At 37.3% G+C, this 27,542-nt stretch overlaps 1 protein-coding gene across 4 annotated transcripts; it reads left to right on the top strand.

The window, feature by feature from the left end:
- The first annotated feature begins 1,085 nt into the window (after positions 1-1,085).
- On the top strand, positions 1,086-26,905 carry ccny (cyclin Y). Of its 4 annotated transcripts, XM_028005122.1 has the most exons (12): positions 1,086-1,705; positions 14,155-14,229; positions 15,895-15,915; positions 17,861-17,895; positions 17,982-18,005; positions 18,519-18,619; positions 18,759-18,794; positions 19,304-19,361; positions 19,685-19,804; positions 21,567-21,733; positions 23,485-23,647; positions 24,413-26,905. In XM_028005122.1, the coding sequence occupies exons 1-12, from the start codon at positions 1,552-1,554 to the stop codon at positions 24,524-24,526; spliced, it is 1,068 nt and encodes a 355-aa protein (XP_027860923.1). In that variant the 5' UTR covers positions 1,086-1,551; the 3' UTR covers positions 24,527-26,905. The 4 variants fall into 4 exon arrangements, with proteins under 4 accessions (XP_027860923.1, XP_027860924.1, XP_027860925.1 ...); XM_028005123.1 differs by lacking the exon at positions 15,895-15,915; XM_028005124.1 differs by lacking the exon at positions 17,982-18,005 and having other exon boundaries at positions 24,413-26,875.
- The last annotated feature ends 637 nt before the right edge of the window (positions 26,906-27,542 follow it).

The raw sequence follows: 27,542 nt of genomic DNA, 5'->3' as shown, positions 1-27,542 counted from the left end.
TTGCCTAATTCAAACTGGATTCACAACTACAACCAATGGAAATAGTGTGTAAGACAAGCTCTTTCAGAATTCACCAATACATTTAATTAAAGGAGAGATCTGATCACTTTCTTGGTATTTATTCCTATAGTTCATCAAAAAAAATATATGTAGATAAAATGATACAGATTAAGAAATAGAAGGATATATATATATATATATATATTGGGGGGGGGGGGGGGGGGGGGGGGCAAAGCAGAAAAACGTTTAGGTTATTGTGTAGCCAACTGTCAATTTTTTTAAATTTGCAAAATGTTAAAAGGACTTTAAATCCAATACTCTCACCCAGGTGCCCTATAATGCCAAGGCCACCACTGTATGCAACATAATATTTTGTGTATAAAGTAACATTTTGGAGAGTAAAACTTTTTTGTCATTAGTTGTCCAATACAAAATCCTACAGAGACCTTAAACAACGTATTCCAATTAAAATATTGGCGTTGCTACATCCAAGCCCTGCAGCACCGGTATAGGTCACTTATTATTAGAATAGAATTTATTACATTGCCTGTAAACATTAAAAATGGATCACTATGAAAACAGACCGTCTTCAGAAGCACATCTGCACTAATCCAACTGTAAAACCCAGGGGACTATCACTTTAGTCTATTTATTACTCAGCTGTAACCACCCACTTGAACCGGAAACGTTTCTATCACGGCCACAACGTGGATGTGTTCAAGTACAGACAGAAATGTTGTAATTTCCTTTCGTTCTTCGGCATACAACATCATTATGTTTTAGGAAATATAAAAGCAAGGTGGTTAGCAAATAAAATCGATTCCTTGTCTTATCCAGTGTGCTTTTTTTATTTACCAATTTTGAAATGTAAGGTAAACCTTAAGAAAGCTACTTGTTTTTAGCATAGTTTTAACTATGTTTACCATAATTAGGATTAACTGCATTTGGAGTTTTTAAAACATAAAGCCGGTGATTTTATTCACTCACTACTCTGTTTTTCAGGCGCTAGCTACATAGAATTTGTTCAGAAGAAAAATAAATAATAGCGCTTTTTAAAAAATCCTATTTTATGCGAAGTACTTGAATGCAGCAGGGCAGCGGATGTAGCTGCAACAGCAATCTACTGTACAGTGGCAACAATGTAGCAGTCAACGCTGAAATATATTTCCGAATTGTTTAGGAACGGCGTTGTAACCTTTATTTATGTCGATAAAAAATTTCGGGACACTAAAATGCTTTTGTAACGACAGTTGTGCGACCTGTCAGGAAATACGAGGCGAGGGAAAGCCGAAGCCGAAGCTCTTAGAGGCGCTGCCTGTCCCCGCTTGAAGGTTTTGGAGGAGGACGCTGGGCTCCTCTTCTGGTTTACCGGCCCGAGTTTCGCGTTTCTCATCGGTTTTAATGGCTCCGCTCAACCTTCGGGACGCCATTGGAACACCAGAGAAGGGCGTGTAGCGCTAGCGGATACCGGGGGAGCAGCTCGTAGCGTTACCGCACGGTAAATACAGCAGTTGGGGCGGCGAAGACTCTCACCGGGGCCCCGCGTACAAAATGGGGAATACAACCTCCTGCTGCGTGTCGTCGAGCCCCAAACACCGGAGGAGCAACCACTCTAGGCTGGAGCCCTACCGACCGGAGCCGGAGCTGAGTCGTGAGGACACGGGCTGCAATCTCCAGCACATCAGCGACAGAGAAAATCTAGACGGTAAGACGCAGACTGACAGGTCTGAAGTGAAGTTCACTGAGTTTCTGAGTATGTTGCTAAATGAAAATTCATTTTCAGAGTATTTAAATACCGTTATAAAGGACGTGGGGTTTTACCCACTTCCATTATATCTCTGCAGACTTCTGCTGGAGAATTAATTTGAGAGCTTGCCACAGCTGTGCAAAGACACACCCACTCATCAAATCAATACGCACATTTCTGCTTTTACATTTCTACATTTCTTTTTTTTATTTTTGGACACATTTTACATATCTGTTGGTTTTACTTTTATCTCGAGTTTTTCTCAGCCTCCATCTTTGTGGGAGTGGATCCGGGATGCACGAGCCTGGAGCAGCTTATTAAGGTGTTAGTGTGAATTACTGTTCAAGTGGGAATACATGTAACAATAATGAACAGAGAGCTGAGAGACTTCAATATACTTACAGTCATATGAAAACAGATTCCCAGAAAACTTTCTGGAGAAAAATATATATATATATTTTTAGAAACTATCGGGTCAAATTAAGACAGTTAGAGCTCTCTGAAAGCTGAAATTCTTCTATTATTATTATGTCCCTCAGCTGACACACTTTATCAGAGTTCTAGCATAACATATGCTCTTTTTCTAAAAACCTTGTCTGGATTGCCATAAAAGGTTCTGCACACTTTTTAAATTGATACATGTTCTGCCTTAATACAACGTTGTATTCAACCCAAAGCTTGCGTTTGTTAGATTTTCACAAAAACAGAAACAATATTCTGCCTTGAAGCAAAAAAAAACAACAACAACAAAAAAAACAACGAACTTTCTGGTTAAATTATTTTTAAGACTTCTAAGTGTATTCTAAAATTAAAATCAACATATTTCCTTGTATTGATATATTCAAGGCCAGAATCAATTCAGTATCTGCCCACATATTAGATCAGTTTTTTGGCTTATAGGCATTTAGCATTTTGTGGCTTAAGTGAAGTTTTAAAATTTATACTCGGATCATGACATCATTCAACAATCAGCCAATCGATTGTCTTTGCGCAGCGTTTTCATCCAATCCGTTTTATTCTTTGCTCTATTATGAATAAATTCCTCCAAAGCAGCCACACTCATTGCCACTTTTTAACATCTTTACTTTTAGAAAGCAGAACAAACCTAGTATTTTGACTGAAAAACATTTCCGTAAGGCTATTTTTATTATTATGGCCGCTTTTAAAGGCACTGCTGGGTTGACTTTTCTCTTTAACATAAAAACTGATTCTGTTCAAACTTAAATTAAGAGGACCAAGCTGTTATTTTGGGAGCTTAATAGTAAAATTATCCCATTAAATTCATTCAAAAGCCATTGTCAAAATTGTGACGCAAATATACATCAAATATGTTCATCAGTGTTGCAGTTATGAATCAAAATCAGCTCTAAACGTGGGATATTAGGTTGAATTAAATGAAGTCAGTATTATTGGCAGTTTTGAAGTTTTCTGGAAGTTTGTGTTTATGGATTGCAATGATGAGAAAACCTATTTCATAATTAAATTATTTTTCCTTTTGTCTGTAAATCTATTATCGCATACATCCAGAGTCCTGGAACAAAAACAGAACATAATGTAATTCTCTACATTTCTTAAACCAACAGTGGGGATAAAAGTTAATATTCTCAACCAGTTCTTAGTTGTTAATGTTTCCAAACATCATAGGTAAGAGTTTATTATAAGTATCACATGATTGATATTAACATTGGAATTTTTTTCTTCCAAAAAAAAAAAAAAAAAAAAAAGTTAGATGACGCAATAATTTTCCATCACTATATACTGTTTGGGATTTGACAGCATTGATCCTGGGTGGATGTTGATTCAGCAAAAGTGAATGACTGAGGCTTTGCTGTGGTAGCAAATCAAACAACTTTATAAATCTCCATCAGACCACCCAGATAGAGGGTTTCTTTTTTGGGGGGGTGGGGGGCACTAGAGTATAACCACAGTGATTAGGTTGGAAACTTGAGGAAGTGGGAGTAAATGAAGAAAAGGAAGTTTTCCCAGCATGTCACCACAGTAAAGGAAATTGCTTACCGGAGTTTTTTTTTTTTTTTTTTAAACAGCAGGAACTGGCTTTAGCTCTCCCTGTTAGAGCAGAATATTCTTGCTAATTTGAAACTAATATATAGACAATAAGCTGCCTTTTCCTCACATAAGGAGATAAGAGAGAGAAGCTTTATGCTCTGTGGAACAATGTTTGTCTAAGTTTCCTTTCTCCAGTGCAAGCTTCCTTAAGTTAATAATGAGGCGTGGTTAAAGTCCTGAAGTGTGTCGTCGTTAGCGACTCAGTAAATAATCACTGAATGAGTCAGTTTGCCTTACATTTCATGTAAGGGAAATGTCTGGAAAAAAATAGGATGCTGATGTGAGTTCAGCTCTTTTACAAATTCTGATAAAGGTTCTAACTGTCAAAGGTTAAAACAAATCCTTTTCTCTCACTTATTTATTTTCCCTCCAATAGATTCTAAACAATATCCGGCTTGTAACTCGGGTCTTTCATAATAACAACAATAATTCTGAACAAATGGGTTCCGCTGGTTGTAACGTTAAACTTCTACTACATCCTTTTTTAAATAAAAGAAATCACAGACTTCAACAGACTTATTCATGTGTGATTTTATTTGTGTTTCTTCTTTAATGGAAACACTGTAGTTGTGAAATTGTGTTTTTAACTCTTTAGTGGGATATCAATAAAGTTTTGTGCACATTTGTAATGGGACCACAGCTTGTCTTTGAACAGTTTTCAGTTAAATAACCAGAGCTGATGGACTGCTTGTGCTTCTCGTTTTTCCCAGTGGTTTCACCGTTCTGGTGTTTTTATCACAGCCTTCACTGAGATAAAGACATGTCTGTTAGCACTCATATGTTGGGCCTGAGGGCAAGTCTTCTGGTTGTAATTCAGCTGCTGAGTAATTGACTGCTAAGTGAGAGGAAAGTTTTCATAAAAGACCTCTGCTGCTCCTTTGTGCAGCCAATAAAAAGATTTCACAATCAAGATGTCCTCTAGTCTGAAACTGTTTTATCTGAAAAATTTTGCAGTACCTGAAGAAAATTGTATTATAACGTAGATTGTATTCAATAATTTTATTTTACCTAAAGACAAGTAAAATCAGCACATAAGGAGATTATGTTTTCCATCTTTACTAAATACAAATATGAACATTAACGCTCTTTTCATTTCTAAACCCTCTAAATCAACACATGGGCTACTTTACCTCTAATCAAATCAAAGACTTTTTCAAGTGTATTTTTAACATGTCAAATTTAAAAGGGCTTGATAAAATGGCAGTGATTTCTTTGAGTTTTATTTAAAAGTGACATCTGTAAATAAGAGATGGCTCCAAGCTTGGTCTCATCATTAGTGAAGTCAGTTATTTCTGGAACACACACACACACACACACACACACACACACACACACACACACACACACACACACACACACACACACACACACACACACACACACACACACACACACAAACACACACATACGTATTGATGAGTCCCACTTACAGGCTAATTATAATCTGTGCATGGATTATTCATGTGTAGTTAATGAGTCTGGGGAGTTTCCTAACTGTATTCCAGACTAGTTAACCCAGATCTAATATTTACCTCACTACCGGAGTGACAATAAGACAAAATATACACTTTACAGTAACTGAGCTTTAACAAAAAAAAATGTGTTAAGTTAAACTTTATCCATTGTGATTTCCTGTTTTGCCAAGCACTCCATAGCATAGCAACACCATTCAGAACTTAAGAGATGATGTTTTCTATCTTTACTAAATATAATATATAATCAAATAGGGCTAGACGATATGGCTGAAAAACATATCACAATATAAGTGTTTCATAGCAGTACGGTGAGCTACTGCTATGAAAATTCAGTTTTATAACAGAGTTATCAGTTATAAAACTGATAACTCTGTGACTCGTTTACCTGTGATTTTTTTGTGTGTATATTATATGTGCACTAATACTGAAATGTCTACAAGGCTGCCAACATTTCCATATTAAGCATGTTCCATGACAAACAAAGACCAAAAGTTGCTACTGTCCTTTTAGCCTTTCTTTCATCTACTGAAGTCTTGCTCTCTTTCGCTGTCTTGCAGCCTAAACAAAAGAACAAAGAACAAAAGTGTCTTTGTAGAAAAGACACTTTCCTTTAAAATTGGTTTCTATTTCTATTTAATCCCTTTTTAGCTTTAAAACAAACCAAACTTGCTTTACTTCCTTTATCCTTACTGTTATCATTTCATTGGCCATATAATTGTCCAATTTGACATTTCCAAAATAAATTTGCTTAATGAAAACATTCCAATTTTGAAAAAAACTCTTGTCTTTTCATAAAAAAAAGTTTTGGTACAAGAACGAGGTGTTTTTTTTTTTTTGGGCCGTATGGAAATTGGTTTATTTCTTAAAACTGCAATGTAAGCACTTTTTTTTTGCATGATCACAAGTCACATGATCAACTAGTGAATGTTGCCTCTGGCACAAAACACAAAGAAGAAGACTAAGGGAAGTAGTTAGAGGAGGATGGCGCGTCATGTTCTTTTACAACTTATCATGTAAACAAACTTATTCACGTGTGATTTTAATTGCATTTCCTACTTAATGGAAACACTGCAATCGCAAAATTGTGGTGGGTGGGAGGGTTTAACATTGGCAGAATATTGACAAAGTTTTGCACACATTTGTAATGGAAAAGCAGCTACAGTTTGGGGAAAATATTGGTTTACTTACTTTTTCACCAGTCGGTCACCATTCAGTGCCCGGTCAAGCTGAAAATGATTTGATTCCATTCACCAGTCTATGTCTTGTTTCATTTCTAGCCAAAACAAATAAGGAATCACTGTCAGGTTGATGATTATTTGTTTTGTACATTAGCAGAAATGTACTAAAATCCAGACTTGTCCTTAATATAACTCACTGCTGTTCCTGGTTGAGTGTGATGCATCAAAAGGATTTCCAGACAAACACTGAAATGTAGGGCAGGAAATTTGATTATGTGCCATCTGTTGTACAGTTCCTCATTGAAACTATGCATATAATTAATACTCTGTCACTGCTCAGATATTTCCCTCAAGAAAAAGATTATTTGAAAGGGACCGTTTTTTTCTTTAAGCGCAAATTAGCTGCTGCATGTAGTATTCATTAAAGTGCAGTTTCCTTTGACAATCTCATTCTATCTTGTGTTGAGATCAATACTATGTTATATGCATGTTGCTGTGTGATTAGAGGGAGATGCTAACATTTATAAAAGCAGCAAAGCTGTTATGGGTTTGAAAGGCCAACTTTGTCCAAGCAGACATTAATGTGTTTGTCTGAAGTCTGCACTGAGGCTCCTCTGGGATTACAAGTATCTTTAAATTATAGCCCTCCCCATCTTCTCCCCCTTCAAATGATCTGAGACTTCATCTTATCATTTATTAGGTGTTCCTCTGTTACACTGGATCAAGAACATCTTTCTCAAGAAATTCTCAAGAGACTCTTTAATGGCAAAATTGGAGTTCTGCTTCAATCATATAGCTCATCCATTCCCCCCCCACCCCCCCTCGCTGAAGTGGTGCTTTTAGCTACACGTACGCTTGGAAAAAGAGTCGCAGTGGAAATTCATGTAGTGTGTGGGCATATTTGGAAGTGGGAGGCCTGCGTTTCTGCAGTTTTGCAAAGATATAATCGGGGAAAGCTGCAAAAGGGACAGTGACATCTAAATGTGGCACAGAATGTATTCAATATGGTGTGTGGTCTTACATAGTTCTGCAGAATAAGACCTTTTACAGGCCTCTCGTGAGGGTAAAATTACAGTTCTCGCCTTGAAATTATGTATTGTGACTAAAATGTCATCCTAAAAACAGAGTGGTCACACTATCAAATTAAGCTCGGCTAACAACGGGTGTTTGATTTTCATTTTTCAACACCGTCAGAATATTTCTAAGCCTCATAAATGCAGGCTTTGAAATGCCTTAAAGGAGTATGACTACCTTAAGATACCAATGGGATTGTATAGACAACACCACACATCTTTCTGAGGTTAGAGTAGTAAATAAAGCCTGGTTGTTTGGGAAGAGTCATGTAGTCATGTCTGATTTAGCCACGAAACACAGAAAACAGTCAACAGCTTGACCCCAGTGACGTTCCTTGCTCCCTCACAATTTTGACACTCTTGAAACGTTACGCTATCATAGGGATTTTGTATGAAAAAAGAGCTAAGGGAGGGCAACTGAGTGTGGTCAGGGAAAATACATCACGCTTGACCAGCTTTCACAAGTTCATGATTACACTAAGATCTGTTATTATGAGCTCCATTTTGCTGCCCTGCAGGGAAATTGAACAGTCTATGATGGGTAGTTGGTATTAATCCAGTACCTTTATAATAAAAGTTAATTTTCTTGACCAATTGTGATTGATATAATTTCTGTCTGGATTCTAAATATGTTGCATTATTTATAGTAAATAATGATAAAAGTGGGAGTGTTTAAGCATGCTTGATGGAAGTCACATATCTCGAATTTAGGGATGGGAGTATAAAAGTTTTATCACGCTATTTTGTGATAGTACTGTGATGGCGACAAAAGTGATAAAAAGAACTACTTCTTACTACTTTTTCAGGTAACTGTATGGCTGTGACTGTGTCATGGCCACCATACACACAAATACTGCTCTTGGAAAAACATACCAATTTTTCAATATGCTTTTTTAGGACACCAGTCATATGAAGTGTGATTTGTATCATTAAAGTGCACACATTAACTGCATTGAACAATATCTTTAAATGTATTGATACTCTCATTTCACTTTCTCTCATTGGACAAAATAGTAAAGCAGCATTCCCAACAATGCGGACAGATTTGCAGGGGTTTAATAATCTTTTTTTTTTTTTGTGGCAACAGTAAATCAAACTTTATATGAGAAATTTATCATGAAAAATTATAAACAACGCAATAATTTCCTACTTGGATTGAGTTACGCAAACATTTTGGAAAGGAGGTGTGAGCAATAACTTTGTATTTAGCTACAAACCTGTTCTGTTCTTTAACATTAATCATTTTACTATTGATTGCCTCATTGCCTCATTGGCAAAACATCTTCAAACCATGCCTTTTATTTTACCTTGACCTGAGAGGGACAAAGGTAAAAGCCATTGCCTTTGTGTGTGTTTGTAGTGTTGCTATTTGCCAGATTGGAAAGGTTAAATCGGATCAGTTTCTATCGCTTTTGCCACAAAAATAAACCTTATTTTTTGTAACAATAACATATCATATATTTTCATCACCTTTTCTGGAACATGTCTAGCAATGAGCATTGACATTACACGTTTTAGGTGTCACTAGAGACGATGCTATGCTACTGCTAAGCTAGCACAAAGAAGTCTGGAATTGGATTAAAGTGTATGCCAAAAGAAAGCTGTAAATATTTGTATTTCCAGACTTTATTCCGTATCTCATAATTTCACATAATGTGCATCTGTAAAATTTTTGTTGAAAATTTTGTTTTGTTTTGTTGAAAATGTACAAGTTCATGATTACACACATATATATATGCTTATTTTTAAAATTACCTTAACTCAACTAAGATCTTAGACAAATTTAATCAAGAAAAGTACAGAATTATAATGACACAAACCATAAATATAGTTTTAAACTGCAGTAGAAAGTGTTTGTTTTCAGCTACAATACTTTTTATTTTAGCTCAAATGTTTGAGCGACACTGAAGTGATTAAGATCCGGACACAACAAGATGTGTGTGCTACTTGTGTGGTTCATTTGAAAATGTTTCAATGGTCGATTTGGTACTGCCCCCCACTGTTACTTCTTTGTTTGAAAACACAGCAAGAACCAGCTGCTAAAAGCACAATGCAGTGTTCAAACAGGTGTTCTAGGCAGAGAGAGATTAAGGAAGAGAAGAGAAGATGGCAAGCTCAGCTTTGTGCCTTTGCCTTTGATGGGTCCGCCTCTACTATCTGAGATGTTTCAAGCCAGCGTTGCCTAGCTACAGTGAGCAAGAAGATGTGAGGGCTGGGACAGAGGAGAAAGAGGAAGGGTGGGTCTAGCTCTGTTTGGTGTAGAATAAGTGAATCTTTTCCTCCCCATCTTCTCATCATTTTTGAACATCTGTTGTGTTTCTCGTCTTACTAGTTTTCAGCTTCCAGGCTTTTTTGAAATTCTGAACTAGATTCATAATTAGTTCTTTGTGGATCTCTGTCTTACGCCAATTCATTAATCAATTAATTCCATGACAAATGTGCTCAGAAACTGAAAGTGGGACAGAAAGCAATCACACAAACCTGTAAGAGCCTGGAGTGAATACAATAGCATCCAGACTCACAATTCAGCCATTCAGCCCTGGGATGCATTAATCGTAGCTATTCCCAAAGTACCAGTAACATCTCTAATACTTTATTAGTGGGTTTCCTGGCTTGAAAGCATGCTGCTGCCACACTGCACCATTTGGACCCACCAACACACGCACTCATACAGGTCAGCCAGAAACCAGCAGTGGGTGTCCTTTTACGGATGATGTTGGAAACTGAAGTCTCCTTCAGGAGGATCTCTGTTGTCAGGGTGCTGGGAACAACAAAACACAATACATCTGGTGTAAATGCTATAAAAGTACTGTTGAGACCATTAACATTGGTTCCTAACACATTAGGAACCAATGTGTTATTCCTAAGTAAGGCAGGTACAAATATAAACAAAAACATTGTGGGAAGAACTGAGCTTTACCAAGTTATTCAGGAATACAATATCTTTGTTTGGTTTGTCATTCAAAAGTTTTGAATCTATTGGCGCTATAATTTTCCAAAAATGCCATTTACATATATATATGTAAGATTATATATTTAGCGTTTTGCGTACATTTGTAATAGAAACACAGCTACTGTTGCTAACCTTGCTAATTGCTTATCTGAGATGCTAAGTCCAAATTTGAGCTGCATAATATATAAAATTACAATCAAAAACACAATCAGTGTGTGCAATGTAGCCATCACAAATTACTCCTTGGAGGCAGTATTTGATTATAATTCTGTTATTCATATACATTGTGTGGAACAATGTATATGAATATAAATTGGATAGACTTTGTCAGTCTATGATATCTGCACTTGTGCATTTATTTAATGGTTGAGATACTGAAGTTCACAAATAGTGAGGGCTGTTCACCTTGAAAGGATTTTGTAACTGTGAAAATGGTTAAATGTAGAAGTTCCTCCCCCAAATGCACACACCGACCTGTTCCCTCCGCTCTTTGTTCAGTTTGCCTCCCTTACACTATGTAATCACCACCCCTTGTTCCATTTCCTCATCACTTCCTGAAACAGAGGATGTTGGGGGCTTTCTTCTCCCCAGGTTGGAGAAATGGGCTGGAGTTTTTGGAGAGGCTGGAAATAAATAAAGGGGGGTTACCAGTAGCAGCTGCAGACAGAGACACACTTTCTGTCTGTGGATGTTGTCATCTTCCTGTGTGTATGCGATGCTGTCTGGAAATCAGAGGAAACGTTATAAATCCTGGCTGCAGAGAAGGAAAGGGTGCTCTTGCCAACACTATTGAGGTCTCTAACTCTGAAAGCAGCATCTATAACCCAACTTCAGCCCTCTTAATGCCTTTCTACACACCCGTCTTTATTCAGTATGGAGGGTTTATTCCGCCAACATCACAGCAGCGTGTATCCCTGTGCATGTATCAGTGCCCCTTTGTGGCTTTGTGTCCCTAAGTGGCTCTTCAGCTCAAAGACACTGAAGTTCAAAAGAGTAAGGAGACAATGGCAATGGCTTGCGTGTTACCTGTAGTACACTGATCACAGGTATGCTCTATAGTTGGCATCACAGAGTGTTTAAAGGTTGAGGTAAATACAAGACCCATCTCTTACATTTGCCCCATCTCAAGAATCCTGCTCTGCTCTGGTTTATCAGGGTGTTCGTGCATCCATGGAACCTCTTAAATTAATTTATCTAAAATGAAGGCCTTTAAATGAAGGCCTAAATTCATGAAGAAAATGCAAATGGGCTGCAAATGGGCTGCAAATGAGTTGAGTACATTTTGTTGTGACAGGAAAATTTAATCTTGTGTATGTATTTTTTTTTTTTTACCTATGGGCATTTTGTGTCAGGCAAAAGTTTAGGTTGCGTGCATACATCTTCATTGCGTTCTGCGACTTGCACAGGTTGCAGCTACCAGTAAGTGGCTGCTAAATATATCCGCGCTAGCTAACTTGCTAGCTTTTTTGTGAGTAAGTGCAATTTTTTCAGTAGTTGGCTGGACGATATTTGTTTTCGCCATTGGCTTACTTCTATTGCCAACCCATATGAAGCTAAGTGTAAAACAGTGTTTAATTTTGGCACTATGGGGTTAAGACTACAGAGAGCCATATGTGAGAGTGAGAAGCACAATCTTAAATTTCATTCAAGATGGCATTAAAAAGGTCTTAAAAAGTTTTATATTGGAATTGCTAAAACCTGTAGATACTCTTTTTTCATTGGTTTTTATCATATCCACTGCATCCTTTCAATCATATTTTACATGATGTCATTCTGGTCTTTTCATTTCCTACTTTTTGCTCTCTCCAGTTGTGAGCCTTTTTTAGTTATCTGTCTCATATTGTCTTTCTCTATGATGAGTTGAGGCGTTAGCCCTGTCTTACCCTTCCTGTCACACTGACATCACACACAGAGTCATAGTCTGAAGCTGCTTTCAATTTAGCTGTAAAACTGTCTATGGCCAGAATGTAGTTATTGACACTATTGGTGTTCTAAGACTAAGAAGTAAGTAGGTCATGTTATATTTTCTAAGGATCTTTAGAGAATCTGAACAAATGTCTGGTGTTGTGCTATTCGGGACATTAACTCACCACACCCAGATGGGTTTTTCACTTGCAGTGTAGAGTTTCAATAGCCAACTTTGCCTGGGTTTTCTAAATAAAATGACCCTTTCCACCACGCGTATCCCTGTGGGTTTTAATCAGGGTAAATGTAGGACACAAAACTGGATACTGTTATATTCAGTGACGGAAACAGAAACTGACCATTGAACATCAGGGACTGTAGCTTTATTTAAAATCTAAACCTGTGGTTCCAGTTCTGCTCAGGAGAACTTTATTAATCTCATAAATAACAACTTACTTACAGCCATCCAGTCCATGTACAGTTGCACAAAAATAACACATACATACAGTAATTATAAAGTGCCAGCAACAGTTAGAAACAGAATTTGAAGCAGAAATTTACGACAACATTTAAATTTAAAAAAAGAAGAAAATAGACCAGTATGGCTAATATAAATTAGTGTGGCTAATATAAATAAAAGTTAAAAGTTGTCTAAAAGTTATTTTAGACAAGTGTTCAAAAGTCTAATGAAAGGTGGGATAATAACAAAAATTTAGCTTCCCAAAGTTTGAGTCAAGGGTTCCATAGATTCTCTCCAAAAAATGTAAGTACATGAAAATCATATAAAAGACAATTATGCTATTCTTATAAGGAGAGATATAAAACAGTATGAGAAGTATTAAAAAACATTATTAATGCTGTCTGTATTTGTATCTGTTTCACTGACAAACATACTGAAGTGAGTCTCAAAGTATTTGAAGCAGCAGCAATCTAAGCCTGTTTACTGTTACTTATTTATTGTATATTTGGGGATGTTATCCTTCTGGGTGAAGTCTTCGCTCAAGTCTTCTGCACTTTCCAAATTGCACTATATTTACATCCATTAATTAGATTCAGCCAATTAGGGTCTACCTTGTGGTGGCGTGTGTTTGCAATTCTAATGAAATTGATTAAAGGTTGTAAAAAATGTAATTTTCTTGGCAGTGAGCACCTGATAAACTAAAGCACTGAGCCCTGGTGGTTGTCTCGTCAATGTTGCTATAATTGTCTTTCATTGCAGAATAACTGTACCTGGCTGACTGTTACAAAAAGTAGAGCTATAAGGTTGAGTAGTTACCTGTGCAGACTTTTTACTGTTTATCTCAACACAACAGAACTGCAGTTCATAAAATCTCCTCACTGAAGGCTTTGTTTTCACTTTGCCGGCTCCTGTGTGATCAGCAGACGCTGATCTAACCCAGATCTATAATACTCTTCTGTGTTTGCTGAGTTCATCGATTTCCAAACCGCTGTTTACACAGCACAGCACTGACGCAGCACACTGTCAGCTAACAGATTACCTTTTCGTTTAGTTCACTTCATTACAAGGTAGACATTTCACCTCTAGAGACTATTTCAGACTTGAACTTGAACGCAGCATGTTTTGTTTGTCCAAGTTAAATACATTTGTCTTCAAATAAATTAACAAAAATATAATCTTACAATTAACGTAAAAATATGTTAGTATCGTTTTTTTGTGTTTCACTGTGTTTGTCCATCACATTCCAAGTGGGATTTGGATTTTTGGAACTTAAGTTTTCCTTTTTTGTAATTCCAGATCTGCCCATGGAATACAATCCTTCAGATCATCCTCGAGCCAGCACCATCTTTCTTAGCAAGTCACAAACAGATGGTAAGTTGTGACCCATACTGGGATTTCTCATTTCTCTGAATGTTGCATCTAAAATGTCTCTACTCATTGAGCTGACTAGGAATTGCATAACTTTTTCATCTACAAATAAGTATTTGTGTTTGGGATTCACACAGCAATCTGGACCAGGTTAGCATAGCATGATGAAGGAAACTGATTTTTCTGTGAAATTTCATACACAACCATCTTTAAGCATGCATAAATCACAAAAGGAGAAAATATTTTGAAATGTGAACCATTGTGAAATGCATATTTGCCTCTAAGTGAATGTCGTAAGCTGTTCATTAAATGTAATAATTTTAGAACAGCGTTTGAACATTTCAGTTTCATGCATCCAGAGATTATGGTTTTAGTGGAAAGCAAATATGCTATCAAGTTAGTTGTCTTAACAACATATTAACATATTTTACCATCTGTGATGGTCTTGCATGAGTTTTAGCCTTTAGAGCAGAGGTGCTTAACTCCTTGCTGTTGACCGTGGCTTTAACTGGTTTTTCCCCAGAGAACCTTTACCAGGTTAGTTAGGTAACCTGATTACCGGTGGCACAATCCGGTACAATCTGGTCCTAGTTGGATATTGCCGCCAAGTGATTTGATTGGCAGCAGACTGTATTCATTGATTGTCAGTGGATTTACGTCTACAACAACAAATCAAACAATATTTTCAATATACGACGAAATTGTAGTTTGTGACATGGCGAGCTTCAAAGTAACAATTCCATTGTCAAACTTTGAGGTCCAAACCTTTTCATTGATTATGGTGGAAGACTACATACAGTGTCAACTTGTCAAGGCAAACCTCAACGAACAAATATACAGAGAGATTTCGGGAAAACTGGCCGACCAGAGCCAGTTTTTCAGTCCTGCGCACTGATGGTCCACCCCCATAGTGAGGATCACACTGTCCAGGGAGACCCACCCAACTCGGCTAGAACCATTGTCATGTCTCAATCTGGTGAGACTTGACAATGGTTGCTAAAAGTGTAAAAAGCACTAGATGCCTTAGATGCATTTCTGTTCCAACTTACCTGAATCAAAAGGACAAGTCACTGTTGGGCCTGTACACAACTTGAAGACATGCCATAGAGGTAACTGATCTATTTAACTCAGGTGGGTTGGAGCAAGAATGCATCCAAGCATTTTAGTACTACCGAATAGTGACTGTCGAGAACTATAGTTAAAGACCCTTACTGTCAAAAGACACTGTTGTTGTTTCATTCTGTGTAGCTATTTTCTGATTTTCTTCCAATTCAGACACAGCCTCTTTACTTTGGTGAAAAGTATTCTAATGCTGTTTAATATCTTTAATCCTGGAGAAAAGCCAGTTGAACTTTGCAGCCTGTTGCCTGGAGCATGGTGTATTGATCAGGGATAATGTGCTGGAACTCCTCACTCTGTTGACCATGATTACGCTCTTGTGGGAAGATCTGCTGGTCATTGTTCTCAGCACTTTATAACTTTAGTAAAATGAAAGGCTTACCCAATCAAGACGTATTAAATAATTAAATAAAACCTTTTTTCTAAAACCTCACCAAAACCGCATCCTTGATGTTTGCAGACTCGCCATTTGTTACTTCATTGTGTATTTTCTTTTAAACATCTGTCATGACGAAAAGCATGAAGCCAACTTGGACTTTTGTTTTTCAGTTTTGCTGCCCAACAAGCGAGGTAAGCATGTCTGTGTGTCCGGTCCCAACAGGACTGGCAAACACCGCCCTGCTTTACTGTCTGTTTGGGCTTAACTCTGAAGAGAACGGCTCCTTCCTGGTATCTAAAGCTGTACCGCCTTCATGTTGTTGTTTTTTCTTTGGCCAGTGTTGTCTACGTTATGCGTCATCATGCCGTGAATGTGAAGGTAGTTGTTTGTGTTTCGAGCTGAGCTACTTCTGTCATTTTGTGTGTACATTTCTTCCACTGCACATGTCGGTCCTTGAGTACAACTGTAGTTAGAGCGGTCAAAACCTCCAAAATCCCCGTAATGTAATGTATTACATTTAATTTTCTTTCATAAAAATAAAATTGTTGCTTGTTGCTTAAACCAGTTGTACTCCAGACTTGTCAGTGGAAAATGTGCATTGCTGTGAGAGCACCAGTGTACTAGAGGTAAGATACAGAAGAAAACTGGGATAAGAAATGTGAGGTACCTCAGTACTTTGTTTCATGTATGTAACTCTGCTACTCCTACTTTCCCTCCAAACTTCTCCTGTTTGCTTTTGCTAGCAGTCGTTTTCCTCCTCGTACGTAACATATTTGGAGTACATTTCTGTCTACAAGCCTACACTTCTCCACAAACGTCATGACAACAATAGGCTCTTGAACGATTGTTTAATCTGTTGGTTTAACCAGAAGAAGAAAAGAATTGTCAATTCAGGTTTGTGTAGCACATTCCACCAACAAGGCAGTACAAAGTGTTTTACATCACACCATAAAATAAACAATGATGAACAAGCAATAAACATCGCATATTGTCAAATGTCATCAAAATCATCAAGCAAATTTACACCAAATATGTTGCAAATTGGTTTTTAGCCTTGATGTTTCAGCATTTTTGCAGTTTTCTGGGAGTTTGCTGCAGACTTGTGGAATAGGTTAAAATACAGTAGATCATTTACTGTTATGCAGACTAAATCTCTCTGTAAATGTGTAGTGGTAATTCTACTCTTTCTTGTTTTTCCCACCACAACCTTTAAAGTGCCAGGGATGTAAAACTTATACTTGTAATGTCAAATCATGACAGACCTGTGCCGATATGTGCCAGGGGTTGCTCTAAATCAGGTTGTTTCTCAGTCTTTCTCAGCCAATTAAGTGGCGGTTCGTTATTCAAAATGTGGAAACTAAAGTTGCAACTTTGTGTAAATCTTTTGTTTGCCTTAGGATTTGCTTCGATTTCAATTCAGTTAGTTCCCCTCCTCTGAAAAGGAGAACACGTAACTCAAACAATAAAATTAAAACAAACAAACAAACAAACAAAAAATAAGTCACTCTCCCATCCAATTTTTTTTAACTTTTTTCACCATCCTGCTAACATGCTGGTCATGACAAGATTTGCCACAGTTTCCAGTTTTTCCTCAATTTAAAGACTGGCGTTTTCCACAATTTCCTGTTTGACATATTATGATACTTTGGTGCAGTTATATCAGATTAATATTACAGAAAGCCTAATGTTGCCATGAAACACTTCAACCTCCAGTCAAACACAGTAGATAAACATACAGGAATTGAGTCATTGGTGTTAGCTGTGTGTAGAACATGCTACACACCATCATGTATATAAAAAAAAAGAAAACAAAACGGGCACCTATAAAACTAAAACATAGAAATATCCATGGAAATAAATTGGCAACACAAATAACCAGATTTGGTTATTTCTAATCCAAATCAAATCTAACTTGATTTGGATTTTAATACCACAGTAAAAACCATGCACAAGCTTTGTTATGTTGTTTTATTAAAATGCAATTTACTATTGCTTTTTAAAATATTCAATAGAATAACAAGCCGTTCTTCAAATGTTGTGGTAAAAATCTGTACAAGAGAACTTTAGAGAGATGCTGCTCCCTGTCTGTTGGGGTGGGGTACTGCGCTGACGCTGTTCTCTCATCTTTCCTTCCAGTTCGAGAAAAGCGGAAGAGCCTTTACATCAACCACGTAAGTGAAGTAACACGCATTTGTTTTATTGTTTAACTAAAGAAAATAACCGTTTTGTAATCCAAATATCTTGTATGCTTTGCAAGTTCACACACATTTCGGAAAACAAGGTAAAGTAACGACCATTCAGAGTCACCTCGATGTTTTGTATTTGTCAATTTCACAGATCCTACATGCCTATAATTACACTGTTTAAAATCCTTTTTTTATTGGGTTTTTATGTAGTTTGAATGTAAAAATAAAGGTTATTTTGTGTGTGGTGCAGTTCCTCTCTACCTCATCGTATACATTTAATATTTTCAATATGTGTGCACAATCACCCAGGAATCCAAGTAGGTAAAGCTGCAATATAATATTGTAAACGTATAAACAAAAAATGATTTGAACAACTTGAAATTAAACTGTTATTATTCTTTAAAGAGGAACTGCACCATAAATCTAAATCATGCATGCAGCCATGTAAAGCACTGAAGCTGCACTTCTTTCCATCCGTTATAAAGCCATCAAATGTTCCCAAGTATAACTTTAAAGATATTGATCAATCCACACGTATGTGTTTGCGTGTGTTTGGGGGCATGTGTGTGTATGTGTGTTTTGTATGACCGTGTGTAAATGTGCTGCAGCATCATCCAGGTCCACTGAGACGAAAGTACAGTTCCTGTTCCACCATATTTCTAGACGACAGCACAGTCAGTCAGCCCAACCTCAAATACACCATCAAATGGTAACTCGGCTCACTGTTTCAGGATTCCTCCTCACTTCCATTAATTAACTTTTTACAGAAATATTCAGAATTTTATTCTTTCCTGCTTCTTTATAGTGGAGATTATTTTTAATCTGCCTTTTTTTGTTGTTTTTTGCAGTGTAGCCCTGGCGATCTACTACCACATAAAAAACAGGTGTGGAAAATATTCTACCCTTTTAGATTCTCCACTGAATGTTGCAAAAAAAAAAAGACAACAAAAACACATATTAAAGAGCATATGTCATCATTTCTTGTATTTTACTTAGAAAATGTGTGGGGGGAAAATAATGGTAGTGAATGGAAGCAGCTAAAAGTCTCAAATTTCTACATTTAATAATTCTTTCATAATGTTTCTTTGATGGGCCAGTGTTCTTTTAGTACTTAGAAGCACTAACACACACAATTGAGAGTGATTCATAATTTTTTCTTACAAATTATCCAATTTTGTCAACCCTGCTTGAGTCATTTATGAATGCAAATCTCATAGAAAAACAAATCTCTGCATTCAGTCCAGTGTTTCAGTTCATCATATTTTGGTGGGAATGAAAAGCATATAAATGCCAATAAAGGGGCTTATTGAACAAGCAGATTGCTATTCAACTCAGGTTTTACATTCTTTTTTTTTTTCTACCTTGATGTTTTTCCTTCTCTTTCTCCTTCCAGAGACGTCGACGGACGAATGTTGTTAGACATTTTTGACGAGAAGCTGCATCCTCTCTCGGTAGGGCCTCAGCTGCAGACAAAACTCCCATTAGGAGCAAAGCGTAGCGATGTCAGCATTCATCAGCAGAACAAACAGCAAATGAATACCAACGAGTACAACATGGGGGGGGGGGAATCTGAGGAATCCAGCTTGATCATTCTCATCTGTTCCCATCTGAGCGCATTTGCAATGATTTACTCTCAAAATGTACTCTGACACTTTGCCAAATGCATTCTCTATTCTATTTTCTACTCTAAAAAAAATCCGATGAGGTGGAAATTTATATATATTTTTTTTATATATTACTTGTCTGATTTTCTTTTTTCTTTTTCCGTTTCTAGAAGTCTGAGGTTCCTGCTGATTATGACAAATACGACCCTGAGCAGAAGCAGATCTATCGCTTTGTCCGGACGCTGTTCAGCGCCGCGCAGCTCACTGCCGAGTGTGCTATTGTCACTTTGGTAGGTGCCAAAATATGCGCTGACACTAGGAGGGGTTGTTGCTGCTTTCTGATTCTCTTGTTATTTTGACTTCTCCAAAATAATCAGTCCACTTCTATATTCGTGAAGCTGTACTTAAAATCAGAAGTAAACAGTTTAGTATTGCTCCTTGTGCTTATGAGTGGTAACCAAATTTAATTTCTAGACCGGACTTTAGGAAAGCCTACCTGCTGGATATTTAGACTACAAATTTGGAAACTCTTTTACATCTAAATGTAAATCCAACACATCATGGATTTATTTATTTATTTCGAATAGACAAAAGTAAAAGCAAGAAAGGACATTTTCAGGATTTCATACAGCTGGCTGGCTGACCTTGTTTAATCTGCTTTCCTTTTTGACATATGCTTAACGGATGTGCTTTTAAGAATGACTGTATTACACTCTATATGCTTTATTCTGCATGGCTATTCATAAAAAAATGTTTAATGCCGACACATGGCTTAAAAATACATATGCTCTGCTTTCTCCATGTAAAATCTGACAGACTTCCAGTAACTGACAGAGCAGTTGGCTGGTGGTAATAAAGTTAGTTCAGCTGACTTAAACCTTAGGGAAATACAGGTAGACGCTGTGGATTCTGTCTTTGCTTTGTAATTGTTGCTCCACTGGGAAGAAGATTAAAGGCTTCATTAAAAGATGGGAAAAGCAGAAAACAAGAGCAACCAGCAGGTCGGTGCAAAGCCAATATGGATCATGTACAGATAATATTCCCCTGCAGTGTCTTCCAAAAGTACAGCAAAAAAGTGACAAAGTTCAAGTGTTTATATCTCTATGTTTTCTGCAAATGCCGTTTTAGCTGATGCATTCAACTAGTTTATGTCTACTGTTGGGTTTTCTGAAGCAGAGAAAAAGAAACAACAACTTCATTTATTTGAGTGATACTGAGACCAGTTCACACTAAACTGAGCGATTCCAGCAGATGTTAGGATAAAACATCATCATGAAACCCTGGTAAAAACTTTATTAAAGGATCAATAGGGGAGTGATGACTTCCTGAAGGCAGTATTTCTGAAAGAGCAGGAGTTTCTTAAATAAGCAGAGGCCCAATTTCAAGACGTTAAATTTTGAAGTCGTATTTATTTTAAGTCATGTTTGATATATGTAGTATTTTTAGAACAACTGAAGACAACATAGTTGCAAAATGGCACTCCATGCCTGGAAAATGCACAATACTGCCCGTTTGAAGGATCATTTTGTATTTCAGTCTGAGTCTGCATTAATAGTATTAAGAAAGATTGGAATATTCCCAATTATATCTTAAAATTGCAAATTATTAATGCAAAAAACAAACTGATATGAATAATTCATACTGTATCAGTCAGCTCCTCTTAAAAAAGCATGTTATTTCTCCTTTAGCAAAGGAGTCCAGCTTTGAACTGTGTCTGTGTTTAATTTTCAACTCACCAACGTCTTTGATTCTAACATGATTCTAACAAAATGATCAGGTGATCCAGCGAATCAGCGCCGGTGGTAATCCTTTAACCCGGGGCCCTGTAGGAGCTGTATAGCCTGTGGGAAGTGTGGAAACCTACTGAAGTTGCTTTGATTGGCATGGATATTTTATGAGGAAGCTCCAGGGTGGATCTTTGAGGAAGAAGAGTCACTAGGGGCCTGGAAAACTCTAAAGCAGCACAGAAGCTGTTAAAATGACGAAATTTTATGAGGGAAGATGACTCTTAACTTGTCTGATCTTCAAAATGGAAAACTTTCTCTGTTTCAGGTTTATCTGGAAAGGCTCTTAACTTACGCTGAGATTGACATCTGCCCTGCAAATTGGAAGCGCATTGTGCTGGGAGCGATCCTCTTAGCTTCCAAAGTTTGGGACGACCAGGCGGTGTGGAATGTTGACTACTGCCAAATTCTCAAGGATATCACAGTAGAGGACATGTAAGTCTCTGAAAAGACATAGAAAAGCATCAGATTTCCCTATGACCCGCTGTCTGAGCTCAGCAGCGGGTCACCTTTTGAACAGCATAACAGAATATCTGTGTGAGAAAGAGGCGATGAAAGCAGAGATCAAACCGTAGGTACACTGTTGATTGAAAATAACGTAATTTAAGTTAAGTTTTCAGTTTAAGAATCAGAAGTTAAACTTTTTCTATACATTTATTTTGTTCACATAAACATCTGGAACTGCTTAGAAATATATTTTATAAGCTGAATTAGGAGCAAGCAAGCTAGCATTAGCGTATCTACACTCTTTGTGGTTGCAGCTACATGTTGTTTGAAATATCTTCAACAAAGCTGGGCTAAGTTAGTTTTAGAATAAGGAAATGTAATCTAATGGAGATATGATGTAATATTTACTTTTTCTTTGCTTTATATCATGTTAGATTGTTATAATTGGCCAAGAGAGGCAGAAAATAAATTCAATGAACTTCACTAAATGTATTTATATTATACTACTATCATGTGAAATGCCCTCAAATTACATTATTTGACAAAACAATGTCAAAAAAAATTTTTTTTTTCTAGTATTCCTTATGGTTTATGTTAAGGGCAGTTTTTACATTTAAACACCCTCTTCTCCAATTTTTGGCTAACAAACTTCTTGATATCAACCTCCACGCTTTCAGATGATAATTGCAACATCGCTCAATGAGTTGTTCATAACTCAGATTTTTTTAATTTGGTTTAAAAAAATATATTAAAATAAATGAATTGCTTTCCTTCGTCTTCAGTTACAATTTGTTGCAAGGATGAAAACTATATACTCATCGAAATAAAGGGCTCTGTGGAGAAATTAAATGTAATTTTTTTTTTTATAGACATTACTTAAGTTCAAATCAGGCATGAAACCTCATATTCTTTACATCCTACATGGTTTTTTTTTTAACTCTATGGAGTCTTGGCAGGATTATCCTGAAGATGCAAATGATGCTATATAGACATTCTATCCCTGCATTAACCTCTGACCTCTGCACATTCTGCTGAGCCGGTGGAGGTCTATTCTCGTCTTGGGGCTGAAGTGACCACAATCCACCTGTCCGGAGCTGACTCCAGACAATACAGCTGAGCATTTACCAGACAGTGACTCAGAATCAGACCAGTTCTATGCTGCAAAATCCCTCCTCTGTAACAGCTGAATCTCCCTTTCCACCTGCTCGCTGCTGGGAAATTATGGAGAACGTCGAGCAGGGACAACCAAAAATAAACAAGAGAGAAGAAAACGAAGCAGCGTTATTAGGCAGAGTTTGGCAACAATGGAGTCTAATTTTAGCTGCGTGCGTCGAAATGTGCGTGGGTTAGGAACAAAGACTGGGAAGGAGAGGTGGATGGAAGCCACAGAGCTGAAAAGAGTCGGTCACGACCGAGGAGAAGCAGATGAAAGCTGCTGTCATCGCAGCGCAGAAGGGACCGCAAAGCTGCTGAGTATGCATGACGAAAACATAATCTGGAGTTGGGATTAATTCTCCTCCTCACGCACAACACTCAGAGCGTTTACTTGCAAAGCATTCCTGTTCGATATTTGAAAAAGCTTGTTTTCATTATCAAAGTTATCAGTTTCCGCTTCAGTCGGACTTCTGCCGTCTTTGGAGTTCTTTGTGGACAGAAGTCAACATAATGATTATTTTTAATTTGGTTCAACTAGAAGGCGTTCCTCACAAGACATCTTTTGTTTCCTTTGTCTTCTAAAGGAACGAGCTGGAGCGTCAGTTCCTGGAGCTGCTGCAGTTTAATATCAACGTACCGTCCAGCGTTTACGCCAAGTATTACTTCGACCTGCGCTCCCTGGCTGAGGCCAACAACCTCAGCTTTCCCTTGGAGCTACTCAGCAGGGACAAGGCCCAGAAACTAGAGGTGCGGACCACCTGTCTACCCAGGTCTTATGTTTGTCTGGTTTTTGTTCTTTTGTTGTACTGAAATTTCAATTTCAGTACAACAAAGGGACTAATGAAGATATTTTTCTTCTTCTTTTATAAATATATTAAAATACATTTTTGTTGGTTATGTTTTAAGGCAGGGCAATATTGCTTAGAAATAAAATGTCCTACTTTTTTTTTTTTCATACCAGATCTGAATTCCTATTGTAATCTTTTTATTTCTTGCTTTCTTTTCTAAAAAAGAAGAAAAAAAGATAGAAAAGGTTGGAGATGATAGAAAATGTTTTTAAAAAGTGGCTTCTATTTCAGTCACTCCTGTGAGTTGTATGACAGAGTATTATGGCCTGGCTATGACAATTCTTGCTAAATTACAAGAACATAGTCATAATATTAGCAGAATAAAGATGCAATTTTTTGAGTGTGTTGGAGTTCATAACAACAGCTGCATAACAAAGGTTATCATTAGCAATTGTAAAACTCAGCTTCTATGCATTCCCAAATGTTCCATTACAGAAGGAGATTATAGAGCAAGTTTGCAGCACTAAACAAAGTAAGAGTTTCGGTCATCACAACAAAGAGTGTTGTTTGGTACACTTCTGGTTTTATTCACTGTTTGGGGAAAAAAAAATGTAGGATGATCAAACCTAAAATCGTCCCGATCGTCGTCCAATTACTCGATAAATCTCGATATGCGAGTATTCTGAGAAGCAGTTCAAGCACTCTCTGTTGTTTCGTCTTGCAGGCCATCGCACGGTTGTGCGATAAGTACAAGGACGTGAGGAAACTGGCCAAGAAGCGATCGGTGAGTGCGGACAACCTGACGGTGGTGCGGTGGTGTCCGGCTATCATTTCCTAACACCTGGCCACCTTCAGAGGATCAGAGGAGTAAATAGACCTTTGCCATATTGTTGCCTGAAAAGCAGGGAGGCGAGCGGTTCCACCGACTGCAGGCCAGTGGGTCTGTCTGGAACATGTACACCCACACAACACACAAACTTCCATTCAGACTGGCACTTTGACAAGTGAGATTGCCCTTTCCCTGGCTGTTGTACATAAAAGGTCCTACTGGTTGCCTGAATGAAATTGAGCTGAAAGATGTGGAATGAAGATCTAAGTTACAGGAGGAAAGCAGGTGAATGGAGATGAATTGAGAGACTGGGAAGTTTGAAAGCACTTCAATAGGAAGACACAAGAGGACAAAAAAGAATGGCAGAAGTGTTTTAATAGTTTTCTTTGAAGCTTAACTGGTTTGTACATCTGATTACATTTCTTTAATTCGAATCCTCTGGTTTAATCGAATCCATTACTGGAGCATCATTTACGCCTCATACAGACACATTTCCTCACAATGTTTGTGATTTCTTATTTTTTTTTCATTCCCATCAAACACTCAGAAAAAGATTGTACATTCCATTTCCTGGGTGAGAGCAGAGGTGATGCATTTCAGTAGACTACATATCATCAAACTAACCCGCTGAGTATTTATTAAAACTGTGGTCATTTGGCTAAATTTATCCAGAGAATTCATCACACACCTATTTAGATCAGATTATACCTCAAGAATCTTTAGTCAGGAAACGCTAATTCAACCTCCATGTGCAGAAACTCACCAAGCTCTTTCAAATAAAGCAATATCCAGTCCGCCTCTGTGTTTTGAATGGAACACGATTAAAGGAGACACACTCTGGAGAAGATTGCCTTGAAGACGAATGCGAGACATACTGTAGAGTTTATGTTGTGTCCACTGCCATTGTCCCGACCTGTGGTGCCTGTAATTAACCCTTCTTCCCCTCTTTATCAGGACGAGAACAAATCCAATTTTTCTGCTTCACTATTTTGTATGGCTCTTCCGTCTTAAAAAGAAATGGCACAATATGGAATTTACATTTCGAAGCCACTTAAATATGATTCTTCAGGGGTTTTGTTGGTCTAATGAAGACCAAAATTAATAAAAGCAAAACATTCAGCGCTGATTAAAACACTGCTCAGAAAATGAGAAATTGTATAAATATATATATATATAAATATATATATATAAACTTTCAGACTTTTCTTTGTACAGTGTAAATAAATTGTGAAATTGTGAAAGACCTTTAGACTCACTAAAAGGTATATTGTAAAAACAGAAAAAAGGCTGCAAAGTGATGTTAGAAATATTTATATCAGTTTTTATGGAGGATGGAGGCAGTGAATATTGTATGTATGACTTTGTGCTCCTGTGACAAATCAAGTAAAGAAAAAAAGGTGAAGTATTAAAATTAAAATGGGACACACCACTCAAGATTATTATTTTTTGTCTATCTCATTAACATTTGCATAATAGAAATTGGTCACCTTTGAATGTGTTACTTTTTATAAATGGTATGTTGATGTCACTAAATATTCACCAAACTTTTACACATTTTCCAAAAGACTTCTTGAACCACACTGCCAAATGCTACTGAATTAATTACTAATTAACTTCAGTACAAGTTTTATCTAGAAATGGTTAGCATTAGCTACGTAGCTAACAGTTGTTTCCTTTGTTTTTCATTCAGTATTCTTGCCCCCTCTTGTTCTAATATCATGTTAATTGATGTAAATGGTGTTATTTGTCTTCTGTATTAATTAATACCATAGTTTGCTTAACTGAATGTCCTGTATACTTCACATTTTAATTTGACATTTCTGAAGCTGGGTATTGTTAGCTAAGAAGCTATCATCTTCTCAGCTACATAGGTAGTTGGATCAGAAATCTTTGGCTTAGCGTTTAAATAAACAATGTTACTGATCTAAACAGTTCGGTCACAAATTAACCAAGAAATTTTGATACAGAAAGTTTAGTTTTGACCCAACTATTTTAGTCCATTTTGTAATAAACCTCTGCTTGTTTTGGTCAGTTTCCGGATTCCAAAGTATTTATATTTTCTGTATAGAATCAGTATTTTTTTCACACCTCTCGTCTTCTAGTAGAGAACAAAAGGGGGAAAAGAAAAACGACTCTACGGACTGAATACTTCTAATTGTTCGACAGTGTTGGTGAACTTGTGGGAGAAACCTTTTCTTCTCTTTTCTTTACACCAGTGTTTGTTTGAATATGATCAACTGGACTCGCATTCCTTAGAGCTATTACTAATGAAATAACATAGGCTTAAAAAAAAAAAGTTAAATATTGAGCAGTCAGTTTCTATTGTTTTTTTCTTTAAAAAAAACCCCCACAAAGGTCTGAAGAAGGTTCATTTTCAACATGTATATTGTACTTTCCACGTTATGTGCATTTCATTGACGGCCTCCACCGTCTGCCAAACCGCTAAGGAACCAGTCAGCCATTCACGTCTGACCTCCATGAGTGAGAAGGGAAAGAACCGAACCAAAGTCGAGGAGAAATGAAGGAAGATGATTTCCAGTGTGTTGCAATTTCTCAGTCCACTTGCACATTAGTTAATGAGGAGGAGTTCATAAGTGTCTGTAGGAAAGTGATGCTACTAGAGTTGCGCAAACTGTCCTCAAAGATTGTATATCGTATTTATTTCATATGTGTGTGTGTACATATGTTGAGGCCCCGGTGTTTTAAACGGCAAGAGCTGAGCGTTGTTGCCGTGCGGCCAGCTTTGTTGAGTTCTAAGGTGGAAAACGTACTATTCTCACAGTGAAGACCGGGGGGTGGAGGCGCTTCGATGGTTGGTTGCTAGATGAGTGCCACATCACTGAGCTCTACCTCTGCATAGTTTCCTTTTTTCTTTACTTTCATTCCTCTGTATTTCAAATGTTTTTGCGTTGAGATGCTCATTTTCGATCAGAATTCCCATGCTAACAGTCCACTGCTGTATCTGAACTCTTTCTTTTTTTCCCCCCCTCTCATCCATGGACATTTTCAGCAAATTGTATTCTGT

The sequence above is a fragment of the Xiphophorus couchianus genome, chromosome 21 (assembly GCF_001444195.1).
Source record: "Xiphophorus couchianus chromosome 21, X_couchianus-1.0, whole genome shotgun sequence".
NCBI lineage: Eukaryota > Metazoa > Chordata > Actinopteri > Cyprinodontiformes > Poeciliidae > Xiphophorus > Xiphophorus couchianus.
This window is presented reverse-complemented; position numbering and strand designations above follow the sequence as displayed.